This window comes from Trichoplusia ni, chromosome 19, assembly GCF_003590095.1.
Source record: "Trichoplusia ni isolate ovarian cell line Hi5 chromosome 19, tn1, whole genome shotgun sequence".
In the NCBI taxonomy this organism is placed as follows: domain Eukaryota; kingdom Metazoa; phylum Arthropoda; class Insecta; order Lepidoptera; family Noctuidae; genus Trichoplusia; species Trichoplusia ni.
The window spans coordinates 7,041,185-7,066,083 of record NC_039496.1 but is presented as its reverse complement, the minus strand read 5'-3'; the positions used below and the strand labels follow the sequence as shown (position 1 = coordinate 7,066,083).

Genomic DNA, 24,899 nt, shown 5'->3' with positions numbered 1-24,899 from the left:
AATTACTCTTCTAATAAGTTTCAGGCTGTGTATTAAGCTTTTTTAAAGCCGTCAAATCTAGAAAGTTCCCAAAACAAGATCCCACCCTAGACACTTATGACTTATTCAGAATCAAGACTTACCCATAGATGTGAACCCAGCTGGCTAATGGGACGTCCCAGACTACTTTTCTTCTTGTATTCAATACATATATATACTCCATTAAAGCAGTCAAAGTCTACTGTAAGTCCTCAAATTATGAGCATAGATTTGCAAATAGACGTATCTAAAACGCTTCTTAAATGAATTAGCAGACACCCACAGAAAAAGCTTACACTTTTGAGCTGCGCCTTTAGGGTTATTTCCATTCAACCGAGCGATGACACTCAACCGGTGTACAAACCTATTTAAATCAATCACTTAATCTAAAAAGGTGAAAGTATCGAAACCTGCTTGCTGCTCTGAGGCGGAAACTAGTTCCAATGACCTTGATCTTGACAAGGAGATAAAGCGAAGCTATAAGTAGATAGCTTTTGTCTTTCAATTTGTACATATTTGAATTAATTTATGTTACGGAAAATGGTAATATTATGTTGGTATACAGGCAAGTTACGTTAGTTTTTTGTTTTGTATTATTCTCATTAATCCTTCCATTTATTTATATGTATTATTTGTGTAGGCTTATCTGAATTCCGGCAACTTAAAAGGAAAGGAGAACAAAACAACCCACGTTAAGAACACGTCACAAATTACATTTTATTTATTTATTAATTTCTTAAACAAAAAGTATAAAAATAATGGTAAATCGATGAGTATAAGAATAAATATAACTAAAATTCTAGGTCAGTTTACATAAATGTCGCATATTTTTCTTGGTCCCATGTAATAAGTAATAGGTTAAAAATAAATTGGACTTAGTTTCATTTTTGAGTATCAACTTATAATAAACATTATCCTTGGACAGTCCTTGCTTAGGTAAATTAATTGTCATCTTTCACAATATACTTAAATATCACATAAAATTCATGTTATGACCACATTTTTTTTTTAGTCGCCCGTAGGGCTGCCACTGATCCCACTGCTGGGCAAGGGCCTCTCCCAAACATTTGGGAGAAATTGCCATAATCGCCACGCTTGGCAGGCGGGTTGGCGATCGCAGTAAGATGTCAAACGGTTCAGAGACGCTGCTGCCCGTCTTCTGTGTTCCTTTGATACACATTATTAATTGTGACCACATATTATTCAACATTAATAACACCTACTTATTTAACTTAACCTTAAGAGGAAAAACAAATGCCGCTATACAAAATAATTGCCAAAGATTTCATATATCTCCTATGATTTTCTTTAGACGTAGCTAGGTGACAGCTTTAAATAAGGAACACAGAATACTTATTTAATCTACAGAATATCCTAAGTTTCTCATTTCATCGTCAAAATCTTTATTTTTGTACTGGTTGATCTTGGTCAGCCATTGTTCTAAGGAGACTGGATCGCGCTGCCCTCCGTACCTCTTTGGCAGGCACTCTGGATCTATATGTCTGAAACAAACACTGTTTTATAGGATAGTAAAGCATTTATTTTTATTTTATCTCTTAGTTGAATAGAATTTGAAAGAGCATTGCTTTACGGGCAAAGTATAAAGCAAAATGCGTAAATTATTTTATTTTTTCAATCAAACAAAAAAATATGATAAAAAGTTTGAAGTAAATTATTAAAAGAGGCTTATTCAAAAGTCGTGTTTGTTCGTTATTATTCCATGCACGCCGATACAATCAATTCGCTGATAAATTCAAGAGCGTAATGCATCGTCGAATACGCCATCCAAAGTGAAAATCGATTTTGCTTTTTTATGGAATCTCATATCCTGAATATCAAATGTGGACACAGTTCAATTAGAACGCAATCCTGGTTATACCTAGAAAAATCTAGGGCAAAACGTAATATTTGATTTGCGGAATATGAAGTTTGAAAAATATAAAAGATCTTACAATGTAATTAAACTATTTTGGGAAAATTTGTTTGTTAGGGTTTCCTTAGTTTCTAACCATGAAGTGATTTATTAAAGATAAAGATAAATATATATTTATTTGTGTAACTAATATTACTTATGTAATGAATTGAGATCATTTCCGTGGAAGTGCACCCGCTTCCAAAGGTCGTCCACGGGCGCCAGACGCTTGAAGAAGTGGAACAGCGTCTCGAAAACCCGCGAGCAGTTGATCACGTGGACACCGCGCTGGTGCGTAGGAAAGGCAAACTGAAAAACACAAGTTGTATTAATATGACCGGTACAGTGTACCAATTCTAAGAAAATGATTTTTTGACTTGTGTCGGTTACATGTGTCGTGAATGAAAACGTTGGAATTTTTTAATATTTTCATGGACGACATTGTGATAGTTTCTTTAAAAACTAAAAAATATTATTTACGTCTCAAATTAACGTAAAGTAAATCGAAAATTCATAGTTCATTTACAGCATTAGTATATTTTTTGATATTACGTTCGATTCATACGCCTGTTCAAAAACACTGAGCAACTTACCCCCATAACATTCATTGCTTGGACGGCAATAGAAGGCGAGAACTGCCTCATATGCTTCATGGTGAGACCCTGGCAGTCCAGCAAAGCCGTGCCTCCTAAGATCTGCAGCTTGGGCTGCATGATACCTATCTCTAGCAAAAGCAAGCAGCCGCGGATCAGGTCATCCACTGAATATTCATCTGGATCCCATAGACCTGCATGGTATAATTAGTTACACAATATTAAATGCTTTTTCAATGGTCATCAATTATGATTCCTCTTTAGTTGAATAAGACAGTATTGTTCCTTTCCATCTTACTTCCTGTACCATAACTTACCAAGTCTCCCAATGATGAGCCTGCCAACATCAGGCCGGTCGAACAACACTCCCTCAAAGACGTGTCCCAGCTTAGTGAGGCCGAACCAATCGATATCTCGCCACAGGTGCGGGTTCTGATCCCGGAAGTTACAGTACCGTACTAGCTGGAACGAAGACGAAAGACAAATATACTTTCATTTATAGTAGTGGAAAGTAAGAAACAAATTGTCTTTCAGAATTTACAATATTTAATCTGAATGAGAATTACAATCATTAAGCATCAATTATATATTTAAATGTAAATAATTTTGGTCATAGCGTATTGGCTGTTTCCCTCCTTTGACGGGCACTGGTAACATCTATAGATAACTAATATAAATCGAGCAGTACCTTGTTTAATTTTATCAAGTTCCTTATGACCTAATTGATTGATCATTATTTTCGCTTTCTAATCAAAATAAAGGCGATAAAACCGTCATTGGTGATTAATTGATTACGTAAACATTGTAAACAAAGTACTATTAAGGTGCGTGTCGGAGTACCAGAGCATCATGATAATGAGGTGGTATTGTGCTTACTAGGCGATGTGCTCTCGCGGGCACGGAGCGGCGAGCTCGCAAGAATCGCAACAAATAGGCGTCGTCCACCCGGTGAGGGTGGCACTCGCCTCTTTCTGCAATGCGAAAATAAAACAAAATCATTATTATAATGAAACCTTTTTACAAGTGACTTCGACGTGAAGGAGGTTCTAAGTTTATCTGTATTTTTTATGTTTTTTTTTTAACTTTTGACTGCATAATACGTTTTTTTCTTCTAAATTTCCATAACAATTTCATCAAGTTTGGCTCAGTAGTTCTTAATGCAGTCTGTTGTATTATTTTTGTATTAAAACTATATTATTAACGCACATATAATTCTTTAGGAAAAACAAAGAAAAATAACAAAAACAATTATAGACAAAAATCACCATGAGTAAGTCCTTGGTTTAGCAGCTCTTCTGTCTAATGGCGTTTTAATTTATCTAACTTGAATGATGTAAATAATTTTAAATAGGTAGGTTCTGAATAATACATTAGAAGTTACTTCCTTGTTCATTAAATTGTCATTGATACCAGATTGCCTGTTGCAGCTTTAGAAATAACTAAGGCAATAACACTCGCGTGTGATATCACTGTCTCGTAAGGCGTTAGGTGTGTCTAATAAACAAAATAAAGTGAGGCATGTTAAATTTATCAATACCGAATGCTATGCAAATATTTTTATAGTATATTTTAGTACATTAGTGTACCTAATATCTTAAAAAAAGGGTCATCAAATTGAAAACAATTGGGATTATAACTACTTAAAGTCTCGATAGATGGCGCTATGCATTGAGAGCCGTTTTCTGAATCGCGCTATGGTTTCGTTACACAGACTCGCATATATACCTGAGGACGGCCCGTTTAATGCTAACTCTGATCTCCCTTCAAAACGCATAAATCTTTCGCCTTTTACTAAAGATTTCCGTGGAGGGGGACACTCAAATGAATCTACTCGTATTTTTGATACTCTGCTCTGCAGAGTTTGTAAATATATACTCTAATCGTGTTTGCTTGGCTTGCTTAGCTATTGTTATAGTATACTAGACACAATAGCGCAGTGATCGAACATAAAGTATTCATAAATGTGAATAGTTTGTATATAAAATTTGTCGCGGCAGTTTGTAACTATGCACCATCGCCACCAGGCCTGTCGAACATGACTGTCTTTCATACAGTTTGTACAATTCTGAGAACCCTACCAATGCCGTACATTCATCAATAAGAAACAATATGTTGACAATAATTAGTACTTTTGCTATTATCAAGACATAATTACATTGCCTAATAGTCAGTAGTCAATCAATAACTGCAATTGTTTATGCTACCCTAGTACATGTCACCTTTTACGAGCTCTGTTTTCCGTAAACACAGTTTTATCGCTTACCTACTAACCAGTCGGTTACATAACGTATTGGTAAATGTGAAAATCTCATTAAATCTGGATAATAATGCCGGTATCATTATCGTGATCTAAATACCCAATGGGTGTCGTAAAATCCGATTTGTGGAAATAGTGTTGGGCAAACAATTGACAGTATTTTAATAACACAGCAAGTTAAAATACACATATATAATTATAGTAAACATGTATTCATAAAAACGGTTTATTCTAAACACAAACTTAATAAATTTTATTGTATCTAACGACAATACGTCCAATGATTGAGGCATTCTCCACCATTTCTACTTATGATGATACTGAGAAAATAAGAAGATGCATGGGCAAGTTTTATGTGAATATGAAAATATTGCCTTAATAGATAATAGTGACAATTCTTAAATAGAAGTTTTACAGTCATACCTACCAAGTAATTTATTTAAAAAATAGCCCACCATATATCATATTCCTTAGTTCCAGTATGTTCCTGGCTGTGGTGGCGGGGTCCTCTCCGCATAGTATAAATGCCTCCTCCTCCGCTTCGGCATCCTCGTGCCGATTCATCTCTGCTTTGAATGCTATTTCTTGAAACGTCCATACTTCTGTGCCGACAATCCGCTTCAAGCCCTTGAAGAGAAAATTAGTTGATTTTCGGTTTTTCCAATCTATTAAACACTGGTTGTTGAATGCAACTTTGTTCGCGTAAAATCTTAATATATGTATATAAATCTCGTGTCACAATGTTTGTCCTCAATGGACTCCTAAACCACTTACCGAAAATAAAATTCGCACACCATGTGCAGTTCGATGCAACTTGAGAGATAGGATAGTTTAAATCTCAAGTTATAGTCGCAATTTCTTCTAACCACGCGGACGAAGTCGCGGACAACAGCTAGTAGATTATAAGCCTTTGAAATATTTTCCGTTGCTGCCTCTCATCCCATTGATGATATTTTCATGATAAATACCTAGCCTAGCCTTCTACATAAATGAGCTACATATAATTCTAAGAGATTTTGAAATAGGACCAGTTGTTACTGAAACTCTTCAGCTTTAGATTATTAAGTAGTATTTTAATAATATAACATTGCACTATTTATAATACTTGCTTACGTGTCAAGATTCAGTCTGTATGTCGCATACGGTCTCACATTCATACGCAGTTAAAAAGTGTTTAAAAAACACTATAAAATTACAGTTAGACACACTGCGTGAATAACTGTCAGTTGACACGCAATAAAAGGTGCGATTAATTGTTATTTTGTGTTCCATTTGATTTATTTATCGATCGACGTATTAATCAATACGTCGCGACTCGCGTTGTCGCGTCTATCGATATGAAACTAATGGTCCCTATTAAAATTTATGGTGAGAATTAAGAAAATAAATTTGCGTGTCTCGTGTTTATGAGATTTCGAGAAAGTCCGAAATACTTCCCATAATTTGCTGCAAAGATACAAATCATTTCTCGAGATGAATACGTTATCATTACGTAATGACAATAACCGTATAAGACAAGTTTAAAAACTATTGATATAGCTGAGGGTAGGCCATTGGGGTAGGCGCTAAAATGATTGAGGGTCATCATATCACCGAATTCCGCTCCTCGGGTAGATACATGTAATAGATTTTCGCTGTTCAGATCCAGGCAAAGAAGACTATCTATATTTAACACTAGCCGATACTTACGATTCTGTCTGCGTGGTTTTAATATGCACTTGCAGAACAACATGGTTTATGGTTTTTACTTCTTGCCTTGGATTATTAGCATGTCGTTGTTATAAGATGTTCAGATTCGAGTTTGTTTTAAAACAGTAAGAATTTTCTTATTTAGGTTATATTCTACAACATAAACTTCTATGAAAGAGGTTCAGTTTACGTGGTTAGCGTCGGCGGCTACCGTGTAACCGCAACGCGATTAGGATAAGCGTGCACCGTGCAATATCGCGATTACCTTAAATTTAACAAGGAGGTATCGTAAGATTGTCTCAGCTTAGGCTTTGTTTCTTTGTTGCGATATTTTTTGTCACTTACTTTGTTTTTTTCGGAGTGCAAGCAAGGATGGTATCAACAGAACGGTATATGGTAATTTTACGAAGATAGATATAGCTGTTTTGTCGCGATTGATTATTGTAATATGTAGGGTTTACACGATCATTTAAATTAAACTACAGCTAGCTTTTTTTTCTTATTTTCAATTCGACTTGATGTTTCGACATTAATTTTTTGCAATGTTGAATATTTTTCTCGAAGAACTTGTGCCGCAATTATCTCACAGTTAAAGTATCAATTATAACCTACTTTGATTCTATAAAGTATGTGTAAATTAGGAGACCTAAACAGGGGCACTGGCCTTGTGGAGGGCCTGCTTAGTTAAGCAGAGCGTGGTGTCAAGGCGAGCAGTCCGTAACTCAGTAGAGCCAGATCAAGCCAGACGAATATGTAACTAGAATTATTATGAAGTTTGTTGGTAATAGTTAATTTACTTTAAATTCAATTACTTTGAACTTAACGATCAGCCTATGCTTGTTAATCATAACTAATTTTAAACTTGTAGATAGTCAATAATTCTGACAAGTGTGATCAGATGTATTTAATTGTAGGTATGTACGAAGCTTTATTTTTGCAGATTATATTGATTATTTTACACATTAATTATTGTTTAAACGATTTTTGACCGCATGGTCCACGGATATCCACCACTTAGCCGCATTTGTGTGATCCACGAACGCTTGTTCTGAGTCTGGGTGCCTTTGTACTTGTGATTCGAATACAAAGATACCACTCCTGGCGATACAAAGATTTTACACATAAGTGAGAGGGTCGTTCTTGAAACAGGAACATCTTTAAGTGTAGTGCAACAGTCACGATTGTTATATTGCCACTAATTAATGAATACTGAACACTGTTATTCGGTGAATTACTATAATTCTCGACAAATATGTGTTTTTGGACAGCAGTATAAAAACTGTTTTGACCACAATCTATTGATCAGCTCACATTTAATGAGGATACTCCTAGGCACATTATGATGTTGTGTTAGAATTTACCTAACAGAGAAAGTTGACACCTCTCTAGTGTTGGAGAAAGCATCTGTAATTAGGTGTAATATTGCCATTTAAATTACATATTAAGCTTCAGTTAGTATATCTAGGTACATAATACTCGACAAGTGTTTTGAAAACCAGAATTACTATTCCGGTAACAATATTCAATAGCCGACTCAATCGAAATGCTTTCGTTTTTTCTTTATTGTCGAGTGAGTGATTGCTGAGGGATTTTGTTTTATTTTATGGCTTATTTTAAGCTAGCGGTCACCCACAGATCTATCCACAGCTCGTATCCAAAGCAAATGTTGTTTTTTTTTAAGTTGAATAAGACAAACCCTATGTTACTTCTAATCCCCCCAAGAACCTGAACGCAAAGTTACATGGCGATCGGTTAAGTATTTAACGTGTGAAAGCGTAACAAACAAACACCTTTATAATTATTTACATTCACCTTTATAATATTAGTAGGGATGAGCTTATGTTCCTTAAAATATTTGGTATACCTATTACGTTTATAAAAAAATATAAGAATAAACAAAAAAGAAATGAGTGAATATTAAAATGTCAATATCACGGTTCGTTCAACCTAACACTGTTGGGTTTTCGTCTAGTGTGGGCCGATAGCATTTCACACATCAATGCTAAAACACTGTGCAATGAAGTGGATAATAAACGTTTTGAATAACGTTACATTTTCATAGGTACCTAATACTTATTGGCAGAAAAGTGTTATTTCTCGTCTTACCAATGAGCGCACTAGGACTTCTTTCGAATTTAATTCTTCAGTTATTAGAAAGGTGGTAGAAAACTTTTCATTAACTTGAGTATTAATAGCTAAATTATTTCAAATTTACTAATAGTTCTATAAGTAACTGAAACTGCAGACACCTGAAATAACTGATAAAATGATCATAAAATAATAAAATCTGGTGTCGGACAGCGTCCAAATTTTGCATTCCACAAAGGCACAAAATGCAAAAAATGAATCCCTTACTAAATTATACCAAACAATAAAACTCAGATCTATGCCAAACTTCGAAAACAACGCTTACATTCATTGTAATCGGTATTAAACGCATCTTCGTACCATACGTAGCCAAGTACATCAACATTCATTTCCTAAGAAAAATATCGGATATGAAGAAATCGTGCTAAGCGCGTGACATCAATCGTAAACACGCTGTACCATGACCAAAACAGTTATTATTGTACTTAACATATTTTGAACAGCCTGTGGTTAACTCTCACGCAACGAACTTTAGAGTAACGGGCTCTAATTGTCAAAGTCACCAGTTATACTGCCTTCTAAGAATTAAATATTATAATAAGGTATAATGACTTTTGAATCACCTTAACAGTAGTACTTTTAAATTGGTATTGTTAAGGTTTCTTTTGACAGAACGACTTTCGAAAAATGAGCGAAGGAATTTAATCCTTGCGTCGTGAGGTGATTCACGAACATTCAAGTTATACGCACTAAAGATTCACACAAATGACTGTTCTACGCGGGGATCGAACTCACGACGTTGCGCGCACAGTGGGTTTGCTGTGGTGGTTTATTCCATTCGGGTATCCGTGCAGTGAACTGCGGTAAGGTGATAGATACTACTATTTAGTACTGAGGCCTCACCGCCACCTCCTCAAGTATTATTATTGCACTTGTAGATGCTCCACTCTGATCGAACTCTTTCGCATCTATAACAATATAACAACGTTTTTTACGCACTTTAAAATATAACTGTGACCTGCTTTTATTTGAATGTGACGCCATACCATTTTCATTGCTATATCAGACATTAGTCCTGTTTCAGAATACCACTTGGGACAGAGACTGATCTGAAAATTGTAATGACTAATTTCATTTTATACCCGGAGATAATTAGATGCCAAAAGAAGAATGTACAATAACGATGATAAGAAACATTCGTTTTTATATCTTCTTCAACAAAACCATAAACCCGTAACTACTGAACTAAAATTTTAAATATTTTAATTTTGTTGTTATTTACAGGCAAAATATTTGCACTCTAATTAAAGACCGGAATTTGACTATCTAGAACATGCCAAAGAGTTGGTCACACTTTATAAATTTTGCACTGAATATACGAAGATGAAAAAGCCGTTTATCATATTAAATGCAAAAATATGGTCCAAAATTATTTTTCTATTATAATTACGACACAAAATCCGCACCATGAAACCATAACTCAGATGAAATAAAAATGTTTAGAACAAAAATAAGACAAAGCTTTAAATGCACATTTATCACAACAAACATTTACGACTGTAGGTTTTTTTTGCAAAATTATTCCATATATAAACCAATAAAGGGAACAAAATAATGTTAAAAATATTAATTTTATGATAATCCGACGTTTTGAGTTTATCTGCAAATATATTACGTTCTGCTACGTTACTTTAAATAATTTTAATTAAATTAAATACATCAAGGTAAATATAACAGTAGTCTTTATTGCCCTATTTGAAGAGGTTTTTTGTCGTATGCGGGTTTCCCAAAAAGTACCTTCTTAATAGGGGGAATGTAGTTTAAAAAAAAAACGTATGACTAGTGAATCAAGGAAACAAACTACTGGTTACCCAGTATAAATGATGAATATGAATATAAATAAAAGTACAAACCTTCACCAATATGTTGTTGCGATTCTTTTACTTTCAAAATTTTTAATGCATAATTTTTCGTGTAAAATATAAGATATATCGTAGAAGTGCTAATTTATATTGAGTTGATCTAATCAGATGCCAGTGCACTATTCGTTGCTTATTTACATCAGACCTATATGATCACGCAACCGTTGGAAGTAAATAAATCATACAAACAAACATGTCTGTTGATTGTCTTGCATGATTCACAGCAGGCGAGCACGTTCTATCACGGATGACGAATTAATTATTCCTTGACCGCAACAGTGTTGCTCGAATTTAATTGAAAATACCAGGGTTGCATAAAGCCATAGAGTTTAACAAGGATCAGTTTGTTTGGTAAAGGAATGTTTTGAACACTATGTACATTGCAGTGTTACATACACTGTATAACGAATAAAATTATTATAACTGCATATTTTTAAGGTGCCGTACACAAAGCGTGATAACTGAACCCTTCATCCTTAACCCTTATTACTAAGGCTCCGATGCCTTTTCGCCTGTCCGTCTGTCTATCACCAAGCTGTATCTCATGAACCGTGATAGATTTATAGTTGAAACATGCACAGACGATGCATTTATTTCTGTTGCTGCTATCAGTCGAGGTTAAACAACAGTTCGAACGATCGTAAATTTGAAGGGTGACCAATTTTGTTGCAAATTCGTTTTTCTTTACCCTCTTGATATGGAATCGTGATAATCGCGAATACGACTCGCTCATGACCGGTTTTTATCATCCTATAAAAATAATTTTCTCCGAGAACGTATAAACACTTATTTTTCCATTAAATCAATCGTGTAACACCAGTTACGTCATAAATTAGTGATATCCTGCGCTAAGTAATCAAGACCCATTAGCATTCAGTCAGCATACAGCCATGCTCTCTAATCCTGAATTAGTGCCGTTGTGTGGATGGCCAGCGGTAATGGATAACAATTACCATTTACTGCGATGCAGGCCATATGGCTTAATTGATGGAACATTTGAATATCAATTAACATTGTATTTGTGGTAATATTATACTAAATATATATGCTAGATTAGATACAGCCCTTGTCCGAAATTCTGTCATAACATTACTCGATATTGTATACTACTTCGCGCGCTACTTCGTCCGCAAGGTTATAAAGATATTTAATAAGTGAGATTTTTTTTTTAAATTGGGTCATTAATTGTAGACCTTTTTCCCCGTTCTTTTAACTTATTTATTTACTGCTTTACTCCTATAAATCATAACGTATATACTTTAGCCTTCCTCAATAAATGGGCTATCATTTAACAGAAAATTCAATTACAAATCGGTCCAGTAGTTTCTGAGATAAGCGTGTTCAAACAAACAACAGTAAGCCCTTATTGTGCACAAGAACAGTTATAACGAATTAAATGACTATTCGTACCATTCTCTTTATAGTTTATAGGCTCTTAAATTGTAACCGTATCGTAATAAAACAACATTTGGATTATGTTAGGTAAACAGGTCGATTTCGAAGGAGAAAAGTACATAAAACTGTTCACTCGTGCATCACGTAGTTCAGTTACTTACGCCAAAAAATGATTAAATAACTATCAACACTGAATTATTAGACAAAATCTGTTTTTGTTTACGGCACAAAAACCACGGTTTTAATAAAAGGCTTTTTGCTCGGTGAAATCTTTTGTGTACAACTTTAAAGTGTTTTATATTTCATTTTTTTTATATACTTGCTGATTCGTGACTACTTCATTGAGCGATATTTCTCGGGTAAATATATTGCTTTTTATTAGTAAAAAAATTAGAAAATCGTTTCAGTAGTTCCTGAGGTTACACCCTATAACGTCAGTTATAGAAACACATTTTGTTAAATATATTTGGAAAATCAACCAGAATGGAAATCATTCGGTTTGATATCAGATTACCAGTGTTTGCGTGTAGATGTGTATGTTTATTAGCGCTTAAACGGATGGACCGATTTCAATAGGATTTGGAACTTATGAAAATAGCTGTCGCATTGCATTATCAAATAGGCCACTTTAATCTAACTACGTTAAAGGAAGGTAATGTTTTTGCGGATATAACCGATAAATAGGCAGGCGAAACCACGAGCAACAACTAGTAAAACATAAATCAAGGGTATTTCAAGTAGGTAAAGTCCCGTAAATAAAACTTAACATTAGATCAATATTAGACAGGCCTTGGACGCTGTTAATTCTAACACATTTACCAACATATACTGTCAAAGTGAGTTAAAATATAATTAAATTCATGATTAATGATCCTTATAAGAAGGGTGCTACTCATCCTTCTGAATTAGTTGGTTTCAAAACTCTATAATTAGACAAAGTTCGTAATTACAACCTATAAATACCAAATTATCATCCAATTCTAATCTTAAGTCAAATATCTTGATGTTTGTAATTCATTATATCAATATTTCGTTATTGATATAATATCATCTATTAAAAATGTTCATTTGAAAATAGTAGATATATAGGAATCGTCTTTGATTAATTTTCTATCAGGGCATTACTGGAAATAAGTAGCGTACTTTGATGAAGAATGCGCTCGATAATTATTAGTTGTCTGGCCCTTAGCCAGCGGTAAACGTATGCACATGCATACCGATCATTAAGTACTAATGTTATAAATCTGAACAGTTAGCCGTTTTGTTTGGACGCGCTACTCTCAGGAAGGAGTGGTCCGATTTGAAAAAAAAATTCACTCTTAGGTAGCTCAATTATTGAGAAAGAATATAGGGCGTATGCTATCATGCTATAATTAAAGGGAGCAGCGTAGTTAGGAAAAAATAACTAACTAAATCGATTAATATAAATTATATTATATATACAAATAATAATACCGATACTATAATAACTAAATAACTCAAAAAAATAGTTCATATTGTTTATCGAAGTATTATATGAGCAAAACACCTTTTGACAGACATGTACTCAATGAGAGATAACTTTAAGAGGTTTATAAATTAATCAGCCGCCACCAATCTGTTTTAGTTGCAGCACTTGCAGCGTAAATTTAAATTTAAGTTGCACTTGGAGTAAACACTCATATACTAATTACAAACGGTATGTCGTTAGTACAATTAACAATTAGCTGAGGAAGATGGTTGCTATGTAGGAGCAAGACAACTTTATGAACAATGTAGAACACCATCTCTATTTAGTCAACAGTCTTGCCGTATGTCGTCCTAGTACAAGTGTGTTTAACTAAACAGGATCTTAACCTTTAACTAGACATAGGACAAAGCGGTAACAAGTTAATCTCGGTCGGAGATTAACAAGTGAACACCCGAGTACATAACCCAGTTTCCACAAACTTATACGGAGTGGGATCAACAGATACTGTCGGATTTTCCATACATTAGATTGAGTTAGAACCCATTTTGAGTTATAGGTTATATATCATGAGTAATCATGACTGTTACTTATCATGGACAAGTTAGAAGTTAGCTAGCAGGCTGAAAAATATCAGCCTGCTAGCTTATTGAGAAGTGTCTCAAAATTGAGTTGAGTTGCAAAAATCCAACCGAAACGACAAATAAACAAAAGGAAATCGGTTGGGTGACCGAAACATTTGAAGTTACATCCACAAATTATCGTAAGCAAAGCTTATTCTCGATCATTATTTTAAGTATTTGTTGTTATAGCGGCAACAGATCTCTGTGCAAATTTCAACCGTCTAGAATGTCTAGATATCACGGTTCATGAATTATAGCGGCATAAATTCGGCGGTGCATCAGTAATAATTAGTTAGTAGTATTTTTTATCGTTGTACCGGTCTATAACTGCTTGCTTATAGCTTTTCCTCTGTAGATAGGCATAGGATACCTGGAGAAAACCATCGAAATACAGCTCAGTAGGTTCCAGGGAAAACAGCTGTCTTGGAACCCGCAACAATATTAATAGAATTATTGGCGAGATTTTACAAGTCTCCAGCGAAAGGCCGAGGTGGTACCTATGAGTTACCAGCCGACGCCAAGTCTGACGAGTGCTTGTTTGAAAGACAAATCCGAGTCTGGTTGTCTTCGGCCCTTTAACGTGAATCATCGTGAAGTCCCAGCCACAAAATCTTTATTGCAGCAGTCGTTTTCATTAAATAAACAAAAAAAAAATACTCTATATTCTTTTATTAGCATTTAATGGGCGGTTCTTGTATTTTAATGCACGTTAATTATGTACATAATACAATTATTACATTAATGCGCTATCTACATTGTGTTACACAGAGGAAACATTGCGAAGATAAGATGTCAATCGTTTATATAAGTTATAGTATTTGAAATAATGCAGTTAATTTTGAAACGTTACTTAAAATTTCTTAAGTGCAGTATTTTTATCCTTTGTCATATCGTTGGATACTTGTATTGGATAGAACTTGCCATTTTTGATTCATTATTGAGATGTATAGAGAAGATTTTTTGTGTTCAAAGCCTTAAGGTAAACTGGGAACATATAACTAAAACTTCGCCATCCGTCACCAGGCTACCATGAAACGTGATAGGAAGACAGCTGAAGTTTTGATAGATAGTTTATTTGTGTTGCCGCCATAAGAAGAAGTGTCTACTAAAGCAGAATATAATGTGAAAATTAGGAAGAAACTCAACATGCGCGACTCCGACTGGCAATTAGCCTATTTTAGACGTTTTTCATCTTGACTTTGTACCTCAGCGTCTGTTAACAATACTAGTTCAACGAAGCTTTGTTAAATCGTTAGCCCCTCCTCTACCAAGGTTTTCTATGATAAAGATTATGAATAGATAATTGTTAGAAAATTAACTCATTAATCATTATTTTTTTCAAAGTTAGTTAGTTGTACATGAAAGCAGTTTCTTTGTAAACAGAAACCAGTCAGCAAGGAATAACGGCGCGGCGCGAAGAAATTTAAGAGCCATTATTTTCTAGTTCAAACGGGACCTAGACCAGTTAGCCCTTTACGCTACTAAACAATCTCCTTTCAAATCTACGTTCCTAGTACCTACACTAAAACTTATGTAGGTTATGGCAATTTATAAAGAGCCCTTAAATGTCCACTGTTATCGGATTAAATTAACTAATTGGGCAATATCGTTTTTAATCTTAATTAGTTACATGTATATTTAACCTATTTATTCATTTATTGATAGTGTTTGTAATTTACCAATAGATATTGCAGCACTTACGTCAAATAAATAATACTGTTATTGTCTAGAAGACAAAAGAATGATTGTTATCATTGAAATGTGAAATGAACAGTGAAATGTTTTGAATAATTAATTCTTAGATTTGGGATATTTAATTTGTATACTTAAGTAGAGATTTATTATTTTCTGTCAAGATTAAGTTAACATCATGAAATCACTTTTCTTAATACTTAATGCACAGAAATAAGTGATAAAAACTATTTAAAAATAATACTCCTTTCTTAACTTCCAAAATGTGCAATAACGATGTACGGCAATTACCAACAATTACTGGAAACCTCGATAATAACAGTAATCGAATATTGTTATTAACGAGTCCATTATAAATTATTTACGAGTAATTAATTCTGACAAATTACGTACCATTTTGACATCCAATGTTTAGTAAACGTCACTATAAACACATCACTTTCCAAACAATATTCGACGCTGGCTGAAATTAAAAAAGACCGAATGTCTTTTTACTGACAACACTTAAGAAAAAATATTAATGTCAATCGATATTTAAAAAATAGCCGTTAGTTAATGTTTAATAGAGGTTTTATGCGCGTGCGCACTCCAGGCGCGTGGTTGCCGAATGTACAGACCGCTTGGGATGAGGTTAAATGTGGTAGTGGCAGTGTTTGCTGGAGCCAAGAAACGGTTTGTACTTTGACTATTGACAAGAAATAGTCGATAATAATTAAAAATCATCGGTAAGATGTCTATTAAGTGGGATATGGGAGTTTATTGAAAAAAAGCTGAGTGAGAAACTATTTCTACATTCGATTTCCATAGTGATTTTATGGATAATTGAAAAAAAAAAATAAGATCAGACTCTAGCCTTTAAAGGAAATCGATCAAGATTTGAAAAATAATGAGAAGATTGGAACTACCAGAGGACTTCTGAAAATGTAATTTATTGAAATGCCTGTTCAAGCATCCGTAGAATTTCACGATGCAGGTTTTATTGCAGAAACTACTTCAACTTAATGCTCATACGCTCTGCAAAATGCAAATATATGCATGTTATGTTTTATAAGTTGTTTTATTAACAATTTATCATATCTGTAGTAAATGGTATTTGTTCAAAAGAGCGTGACTTCTTTACAAATAAATCCTACTAATATCATAAACGCGAAAGTTTGTATGTTTGGATGTATGTACCTCTTTCACTACTGAAAGCATTTGGACGAAACTTGGTACACAGGTAGTTTATAACCAGGATTAGCACATGGCATGTGTTAGATATTATCTCGATTTTCAGCTCCCGTGGAATTATTCTCGATTTGTAGCGGGCGGGCCATGGGCAACAACAATAGCATCATATACTATATACATAACATCTTATACAACACTAGCTGTTGCCCGCGACTTCGTTCCCGTGGTTAGAAGATATACGTTATGATTTATACCCGCCCTGTTTTTTTCACATTTTCCATGATATCTTCGCTCCTATTAGTCGCAGCGTGATGGTTTATAGCCTAAAGCCTTCCTCGATGAATGGTCTATTCAACACAAAAATAATATTTCAGTTTGGACCAGTAGTTTCTGAGATTAGCGCGTTCAAACAAACAAACAAACTCTTCAGCTTTATATATTAGTATAGATTTTATAGCTATCGAATTAGGCGTCATGCACGACGTTTAGCTAAGGAGAATTACAAGTAAACAGTTATAGACTTAACGCGAGCAGGATGATTTTAAGTGGGTACATTGTAGATTTGCAACAGCTGATAATTAATTGTCATAGACCTTCAAAACATGGAATAGCCAAAAAACGTCGAAACGGTTAATGCTTTCGGTAGGCTGTCCCATCATAGACTACATTGCTTGGTCATTTGTGGTTTAGTTAATGTATATATGTGCTAAAAAAACCGTCCTTGACGGATTCGTCTCATCATAATTATGTTCTTTGTATATGTGACTTGTGTGTTTGTGAAACCCTTCGTGATATAACGATTAAATACCATAATCATAAAGAGTAGCGTATTTCATTAGGTACTGCTCTACTTAAAATCTTAGCGAGTCGGTATATATCCTATATTTAGCTTTTTAATATTGGCACTTCGACTTAACGCTGATATAATCCATTTGAAACCATTGTTCTTCCGGCGTTGATGCTTTTTTAAACTAAGATATATAATAATGGAATATTTTGTGCGTTTGCTAGCCTTACAAAATCAGTAAGCGATATATAATAGATGAAACAACATAAAAAAATCTACTTCTGGCTTCATTATCATAGTCGTAGATCTTATATTACCTATACCTACTAAAATATTAAGTTTATCGTGACTTGAAAGAAAAGCAGATAAAATCATGTTATTCCAAAATACACATAGCTTTTTCCGTGTGAATGGACCCCAATTAGAATCCACAATTTGAATACAGCTACTGCAAATTAAAGTGTTATTGTGCCTACCTCACACAACTGTCAAAACGATCATGAATTTGACAACTGTCCCTTAGAAAGTTAGAGAATAATTGAATGGTACGTTTTTTGTGCCCACCATTTGGAATGTTTGTTAATTAATTAAATCTGCTGGAATAAAAACCGGCCTAGTGCGAATAAAGAAAAACAAACTGGTAAATAAATTTGAGGGTAACTTATTTGTCGACGAACTTTATGACCATAACAACTATTGGTTAAAAAGTGATAGAGAAATACATCATCTGTTTAATAACAACTGTCTAGATATCATGTTTTTGAGATACAGCTGATCCCAAGTATATTGGACCCTAAAAACAAATCGCTCAAACAAAAAATGGTAATATAAGTACGATACGTGTCCACTGTAATAATGAGGTTCGCTACCAGGACTTAATTGGGTGATGATCACACCATGAATAGTTCCGGTAGCTACCTACATATATTCAATCAAGTGCAATAAATATTTAAAATCTTAGTTATTTAGACATTCCCAGTAACCATTAGCCGTCCCTAACATCCTCTATTAACTAAAACATACCAGGCATACAGAAGTAACGTTTAACTGTAATTATTGTGTTCAGTATGCTCTCAGCTTAATGTCACAACTAATACGTTTCTGGACTGTCATTTAACTCTGTAGATAATTGTCATGCGATACCTCTCACTTTACCGGGGACATTGCGTAAATTGATCATTTTTTGTCATTTTTATGTCAAACTAATCAATGTTATAGCACTCAAAATGAACGACAGCATTTCTGATTTCGCACACCAATACTGAGTTTGAAGTAATGCTTGCTATGTTTTTTGGCGTCAACAAGCAACGGATTGGAAAGTGTTTATTACAACGCATTCGCTTTCTTGTAGGCTTCCAAGGTTGGTCAACGTACAATGCAGTGCTCGGTCACCCGTGCGGTTACAAAACACAGCGATTAAGCTATTTCCATGATTCCTATTGTAATGGCGTCGTTCCGTTGCAAATGGCTACCAAGTGCTGCGTCGAGAGGGTGATACCAGGTGCTCAGAAGTAAGGGTAGGTGTGGCATAAAACGGATGTTGAATAAGAAATTTATTGATTAGATAGTCTCAAGTTTCAGTCCCATCCTAGTCGTTTTTCCTCTCCTTATAGTTGTAGTACGGTTTCAAGAAACTGTTACTAAATTGCAATAAGGTAAAAAAGCTTTTTTCTGCTGGATTGACGACAAAAACCATTACAAAAGTTTTGTCTGTTTTTGCTAAAACATTTCGCACTCTATTGAACCGAACGCACATGTACGCGCCGATTCCGTTTCCGCTGAAAACCCTCTCTTACTGAATGCCTTAGCCGGCGTTGGTACGAACACATACGAATACGTACGAATCAATACTGCGCCTTCTGCGTGCGCAGTGCAAGTAGTCGCTCGTGTACGCGCGTGTTGTGACGACGACAGACGCGAATCTCCGCAAAATAAAATGGACGTAACCAAATTCATAAGCATGGTGTACGCAAACAAGTGTTTGTGGGATCAAAGTGATGCGACATATCTTCTGCGTGACCATCAGAACAAGGCATGGCGACAGATATCGGAAGAAATAGGATCACCCAGTTAGTTATTAAATACCTACTGTTAAACTTGCTAAGTTGTTGTACGTGTAGGTGCCGTTAGTGTGCCTAAGCTGTCTGTCTGTATGTATGTGGTATGTTCAGGTCCAATGTTGCAAGCTGTATTAAAGCCACTTGACATCCGATTATTATTGAATGTTGCGTACTTGTGTATAAGTCCGGTGACAGTAGAATGTTATTGTTATATTGAGTTGAGGAAAGTCTGTTAAAAAGAGATGGCGCTATACGCTGTGCACCGTGTAGTGAGCTGTCACGCTTCCACAATTGTAATAATATTACTTTTAATGATTTCATGGTAGGCTCCCTGATCTAACCGCGGTCAGCACGTGATCGTGATCGTCTAGTGGTTAGGAACCTTCTTTGTGATAAATTGCAATGCGTTACCGCGCTCCTGCCAAAACGCGGAAGATTTGCACGATGCGGCAGCGGTTCAGGTTTAGTAAGTAGGTAAGAGTTGGGCACTACATAAGTGACATGAGGACTCCCTCGCCTTATGAATAAGCCTCTCTGATCTAATAATTAATTTAGAGAGTGGTCAATGTTGTCACGGTACTTGCCGCGGGTTTGATCTCGCGACACAAGGATTAAATTCCTTAGTGGTTTTTTTTAACTTGATTTATTATTACAGAAATACTATTAAAAATATTAAGAATTCTATTAGCTGTTGTAATGATTACATAGTTCATCTATGCCACCCCTTTTTACCCTACACGTCAATCTATTAACATACGTTTCGTTTTACTTAGGTAGGTACTTTTAAATATTTATTTTTATTTCTACCTAGTTTAATTAGACGAACGTACGTTAAATGCATCCTGACATGGCAATGGCAATTTTTTAAGTTAAGAAATATATTTTAAATTGCAGTTTTCGGGCATTGTACCCATATCCGCTACACAATAAAATTTTCCTCATAGATCTTAGCACTAAAACGGTCTATATTATGAACAAACCATAATAGTATTTTAACCACCATTTTTCTAGTTCCAGATTTAAAAAGAAAATGGCGCGGACTTCGTGATACTTTTGTCAAAGAACTCAGAAAACTAAAGAGTAGCCAGTCTGATCCCAGCACTGATGTTAAACCAGAATCCAAATGGGCTTATTTTAAAAATCTCTTGTTTCTTTACAACACGATTAATAGGAAAGACCTTAAAGTACTTGAGATAGAATTTGTGGGACAAGGGGAACAGGTCCCGGAGAGGGCAAAGAGGAAAAGGCACAGAAGGAGTTCGTCTAATGAAGTTGACCAGACTCTTCTAGAAATTGAACACGAGAAATTTAGACTATACCAACAAAACGTCAATGATCCTGATGCCCAGTTTCTAATGAGTTTGCTTCCATTCTTAAAAGATGTTCCAAAACATCGTAAGTTAATAGTACGGACTAAGTTACACGAAGTTCTTATTAATGAAGAGTCTGCTTTCGCATCTTCAGCTCAGATCGAGGATTCAGAACAGGATGACACCAGTAATTCGTCCGAGGATTAAATAAAACTATAACACACCGCCTTAAAGATTAGGGAGTTTAAGAAATACAGTATTACTTATAGTAAATATAATTTATACGCAACAGGTGATTTTCTTTTACTTTAGGTTCACTGCAATTCATCAAAATTATATATTAATCTTTCTTTCAATGTGTAAATCTAATGCCAAAATCATTACTGGCTAGGCAATTTTGAAAAGAATATATGCAGCTAGCCTAGCAGCGCAGACTTTGACAGCTTCACTGGAAAAATTAAAGGTACTACAAAAATATATTTTCTATTTTGATTATCTATCCTACCAAAATTTAAGCAATGCCGTTGTCAATTGCCGTTGCCGTTGGAAATTTGGCGGGTGAGGGCACTAGGATCTTATAAAGGCTAGTAAAATAAAGGCAGTGTTCTTGGAATGGCTTGAATAGGAAATATTAAAGTTTAAAGTAAGTTTACAAAGAGAAACTTTACAACAATATTTGTCCGTACCCAAGAAGCACAATATTGGCGTGTTTTAAGCTTTCCAGCAATTTCTAATGCTTTCACACGACGGTGCTAATCACTACTTAGATCAACACTGCACATGACGTCAGGCAAGTGACGTTTTGTTGAAGAACAATCCACGTAGCGCGTAGGTAAGGCTCTGGTTATAAAAATATTTGTAAGACTAGTAATGGTACAACAAATCCATTACAGATTTGCTAATGGTTGGACAATGAATGAAGAAAAAAATCAGTTCAAAGTACCCTACTTTTTTTTAACCTGAAGCCTACTCAACCAACCTGCACCGTCCAAAACGACAAGGTACTTTTTACTCCAAGTCTCCATTATGTGATTTTGTTTGACTTTGACTACTTACCACATACAATTAGCACCATTTTTACCTCATCTACCAACACATTTATTTTTATTCCATGCTCGATAGAGAGCTGAGAAGATAGGAGAGCCGTTTTCTGAATCGCGCTATGGTTTTGTTACACGGGCACACGTATATACCGCGGACGGCCTGTTACTTGTTAACTCTGGTCTCCCTTCAAAACGCATAAATCTTTCGCCTTTTACTAAAGATTTCCGTGGAGGGGGACACTCAAATGAGTCTACTCATATTTTTGATGCTTTGCTCTGCAGAGTTTGTAATGGTTAGCTAAATTGTCATGTTCATGGCATTGGTATGCAAAGGCCCGGTAGATGGCGATGTAATCACGATGGCACATGCTTGCATGTACATACATAGAGTTGTAAAAAAATGGCATGTGGTAAATATACTCGCTATTTACGCATATGACTACAGTGCCAAACTCTGATCGGTCCTCCACAAGCTTGCTAAGCTTCGTCATAAGTTCAAGGGGGTAGATAAGGTGTTTGGACGAGCGTGCCATGCAGTTCAGCCATCATTAAGAGGTAGCTATAGCTATTTTGGCTCTCTTAAATCTCCTCTCCCTCTTAATGTAGAGACCGGTATACACACAGAGCAGATAAAATAATAACCACAGCTACTCTAACTAGACTTTAAACATACAATTATGTCAATTGATAGACATACAGGATTTGAAATTATTTCAAATTCTACGATGTTATCGATTCCGAATACTGTTAAATTTTAAGTTAGGGCTAGGCGGTAATATCTGGTATCAATTCGAGAATAAAAGTGTTTGAATTGACAGGTATTATAACTACATTAACTACTTACGGTCTCGATAGATGGCGCTTTGCATTGAGAGCCGTTTTCTGAATCGCGCTATGGTTTCGTTCCACAGGCACACAAATATACTTGAGGACAGCCCGTTTAACGTTAACTCTGGTCTCCCTTCAAAACGCATAAATCTTTCGCCTTTTACTAAAGATTTCCGTGGAGGGGGACACTCTAATGATGAGTCTACACATATTTTTGATACTCTGCTCTGCAGAGTTTGTAATGAATTTATCACAAACAGATTCGTTCCCTGCGAATCATAGCAGGATGGCGCAGTGGTCGCAGACTTTAAAACTCAGTGTGGCACATTCTCTTGTATAGAGAATTCAAAATGTACTGAGCAACGTTTTTTACTGTGTATAGCTGTAGCCGTAGGGGTAGATAGGTCTCGCTCACAATGAAATGAGTAATACCAAAAGGCCCTGCCGCCTGCGACTTGACTAAGAGCTAAACTGTGTAAGCGTATAATTGCATTCTGAGATCGAATCGGCGCCTTTGGTTCAGTACACATACTCGCTGAGTTTCGAAACAAATTCAATTGTGAAGATAAGGTGTTTGGCTGGCCAAAAGGAATAGCAACGCGACAAAGGAATACAAAACTTGTCTTTCTTAACTTAATGTAGAGTCATGTAGACAGAGACTACATAGTATCTCCCCAATTGTGAACTAAGGAGATAATTTGTTGGCTGTTCTAGGTCTAGGAGAGTTTTTCGAGTCTCTATGCTCAGCAAAACATAAAAAGTTTTATAACCTATGAAAAGATATACAACGCAGATACACATCGGCGCATAGGTGAATTCAGAAGACTCGGCTACTATAAAGATACAACCACTTTACTCGCCCTCGTAACTTGCTGCTTTAAAAATCACTAAAGGAACTTGGGTGCATATTCAAAGTGATTGAGCCTTTATCTTAACAGGGAAGACATTTCAAAATATGTTTGCCTACTGATTGGTTGTACTCATATGTACTTAGTAGAGTGAAAGTTATCGAACAAGAGTTTTTGATTAAATCTCTTTTCAAGAGAATATTTCTGAATCTCAGATTCACGTCTACATCTCCAATGCAGGTTGTTGCTTTGTATACAGGCGATACAGGCGTGATATATTTTTAATACGGTAGAGTTAATATTACCACTATTATGGATGCTTGAAATAGTATTTTTCTTTTTCAGGATATTTAAGCATCCGAAAATGCTACAAGCATAAAACATACACATTTAAGAATCGACCACTGCGCCATCTACAACTGCTAAGCGTAGTTTCAACTTACTGTTGTATATGAGATTTACAAACTCTGCAGAGCAGAGTATCAAAAATATGAGTAGACTCATTTGGGTGTCCCCCTCCACGGAAATCTTTAGTAAAAGGCGAAAGATTTATGCGTTATGAAGGGAGACCAGAGTTAACATTATACAGGCCGTCCGCGGTATATACGCGTGCCGTGTAACAAAACCATAGTGCGATTCAGAAAACGGACCCCAATGCACAACGCCATCTATCGAGATCTAAACTAGCTATAATACCGGCCAAGTCAAGTCACTTACTCTCGAATTCATACAAAATTAAACAGCCTAGTCGTAGGTGGTATGGCGTCAAATAGGAAAGAAATGAATCGTTTTAAAAATAATTGTTAAGTACTCAAGAGATCGTGGTATTTGTCATGTATTTTTATTGCTATATAAAGTGTAGACAATTGACATTATTCTCTTGTTAAGCTGTAGTGTGAGCATTTATCGTCATCAGTATATCTACTCTGTGTGTCTACCCGACTCTACATTTTCTGTAGGAAACAATCATCGCTACTGCTAATTTGACATGTTTCCTAAATTATTGGATAAACTCTGTCAAACTGCTCAAGCACCTAATTGACTCTCTTCATATTGTGACGAGGCTAAGATAGCGCATGAACAATCCAATAAAGTAGAGAAACTGTAGTCAAAACTTTGACCCTTTAGACAGGGAATAATCCTACTTTTTGCAAGAATACTTCATAAAATCTGACATAAATACAAAATATATATGTATATTAAAGGCCTAAGAAAGT

At 35.3% G+C, this 24,899-nt stretch overlaps 2 protein-coding genes and 4 non-coding genes across 6 annotated transcripts; 4 read left to right on the top strand and 2 right to left on the bottom strand.

The window, feature by feature from the left end:
- Nucleotides 1–799: 799 nt before the first annotated feature.
- Nucleotides 800–16,689, bottom strand: LOC113503475 (clavesin-1-like). The gene is made up of 7 exons (XM_026885474.1): nucleotides 16,030–16,689; nucleotides 5,236–5,407; nucleotides 3,400–3,494; nucleotides 2,841–2,985; nucleotides 2,524–2,717; nucleotides 2,088–2,239; nucleotides 800–1,520 (listed from the first exon to the last, which is right to left on the bottom strand). Exons 1-7 carry the CDS (start codon nucleotides 16,030–16,032, stop codon nucleotides 1,376–1,378), a joined length of 906 nt encoding a protein of 301 aa, XP_026741275.1. The 5' UTR covers nucleotides 16,033–16,689; the 3' UTR covers nucleotides 800–1,375.
- On the top strand, nucleotides 4,271–4,384 carry LOC113503632. Its single transcript, XR_003401468.1, has one exon. It is a non-coding gene; the product is annotated as a U5 spliceosomal RNA (small nuclear RNA).
- Nucleotides 16,690–19,487: 2,798 nt separating the features above from the next.
- LOC113503463 lies at nucleotides 19,488–21,250 on the top strand. The gene is made up of 2 exons (XM_026885444.1): nucleotides 19,488–19,662; nucleotides 20,665–21,250. Exons 1-2 carry the CDS (start codon nucleotides 19,530–19,532, stop codon nucleotides 21,168–21,170), a joined length of 639 nt encoding a protein of 212 aa, XP_026741245.1. The 5' UTR covers nucleotides 19,488–19,529; the 3' UTR covers nucleotides 21,171–21,250.
- A 927-nt stretch (nucleotides 21,251–22,177) lies between these two features.
- Nucleotides 22,178–22,291, top strand: LOC113503628. Its single transcript, XR_003401465.1, has one exon. It is a non-coding gene; the product is annotated as a U5 spliceosomal RNA (small nuclear RNA).
- A 662-nt stretch (nucleotides 22,292–22,953) lies between these two features.
- Nucleotides 22,954–23,070, top strand: LOC113503630. The gene has a single exon (XR_003401466.1). It is a non-coding gene; the product is annotated as a U5 spliceosomal RNA (small nuclear RNA).
- A 1,076-nt stretch (nucleotides 23,071–24,146) lies between these two features.
- Nucleotides 24,147–24,260, bottom strand: LOC113503627. The gene has a single exon (XR_003401464.1). It is a non-coding gene; the product is annotated as a U5 spliceosomal RNA (small nuclear RNA).
- Between the last annotated feature and the right edge of the window lie 639 nt (nucleotides 24,261–24,899).

Bases quoted from the DNA above. Each gene is read 5' to 3' on its own strand.
- LOC113503475 (XM_026885474.1), bottom strand. The intron at 2,986-3,399 runs GTAAGCACAATA...TCTTCGTTCCAG, and splicing joins CCGCGAGAGCACATCGCCTA to CTAGTACGGTACTGTAACTT. The intron at 2,718-2,840 runs GTAAGTTATGGT...TATACCATGCAG, and splicing joins GCTCATCATTGGGAGACTTG to GTCTATGGGATCCAGATGAA.
- LOC113503463 (XM_026885444.1), top strand. From the start codon at position 19,530: ATGGACGTAACCAAATTCATAAGCATGGTGTACGCAAACAAGTGTTTG. The intron at 19,663-20,664 runs GTTAGTTATTAA...CCATTTTTCTAG, and splicing joins GGAAGAAATAGGATCACCCA to TTCCAGATTTAAAAAGAAAA.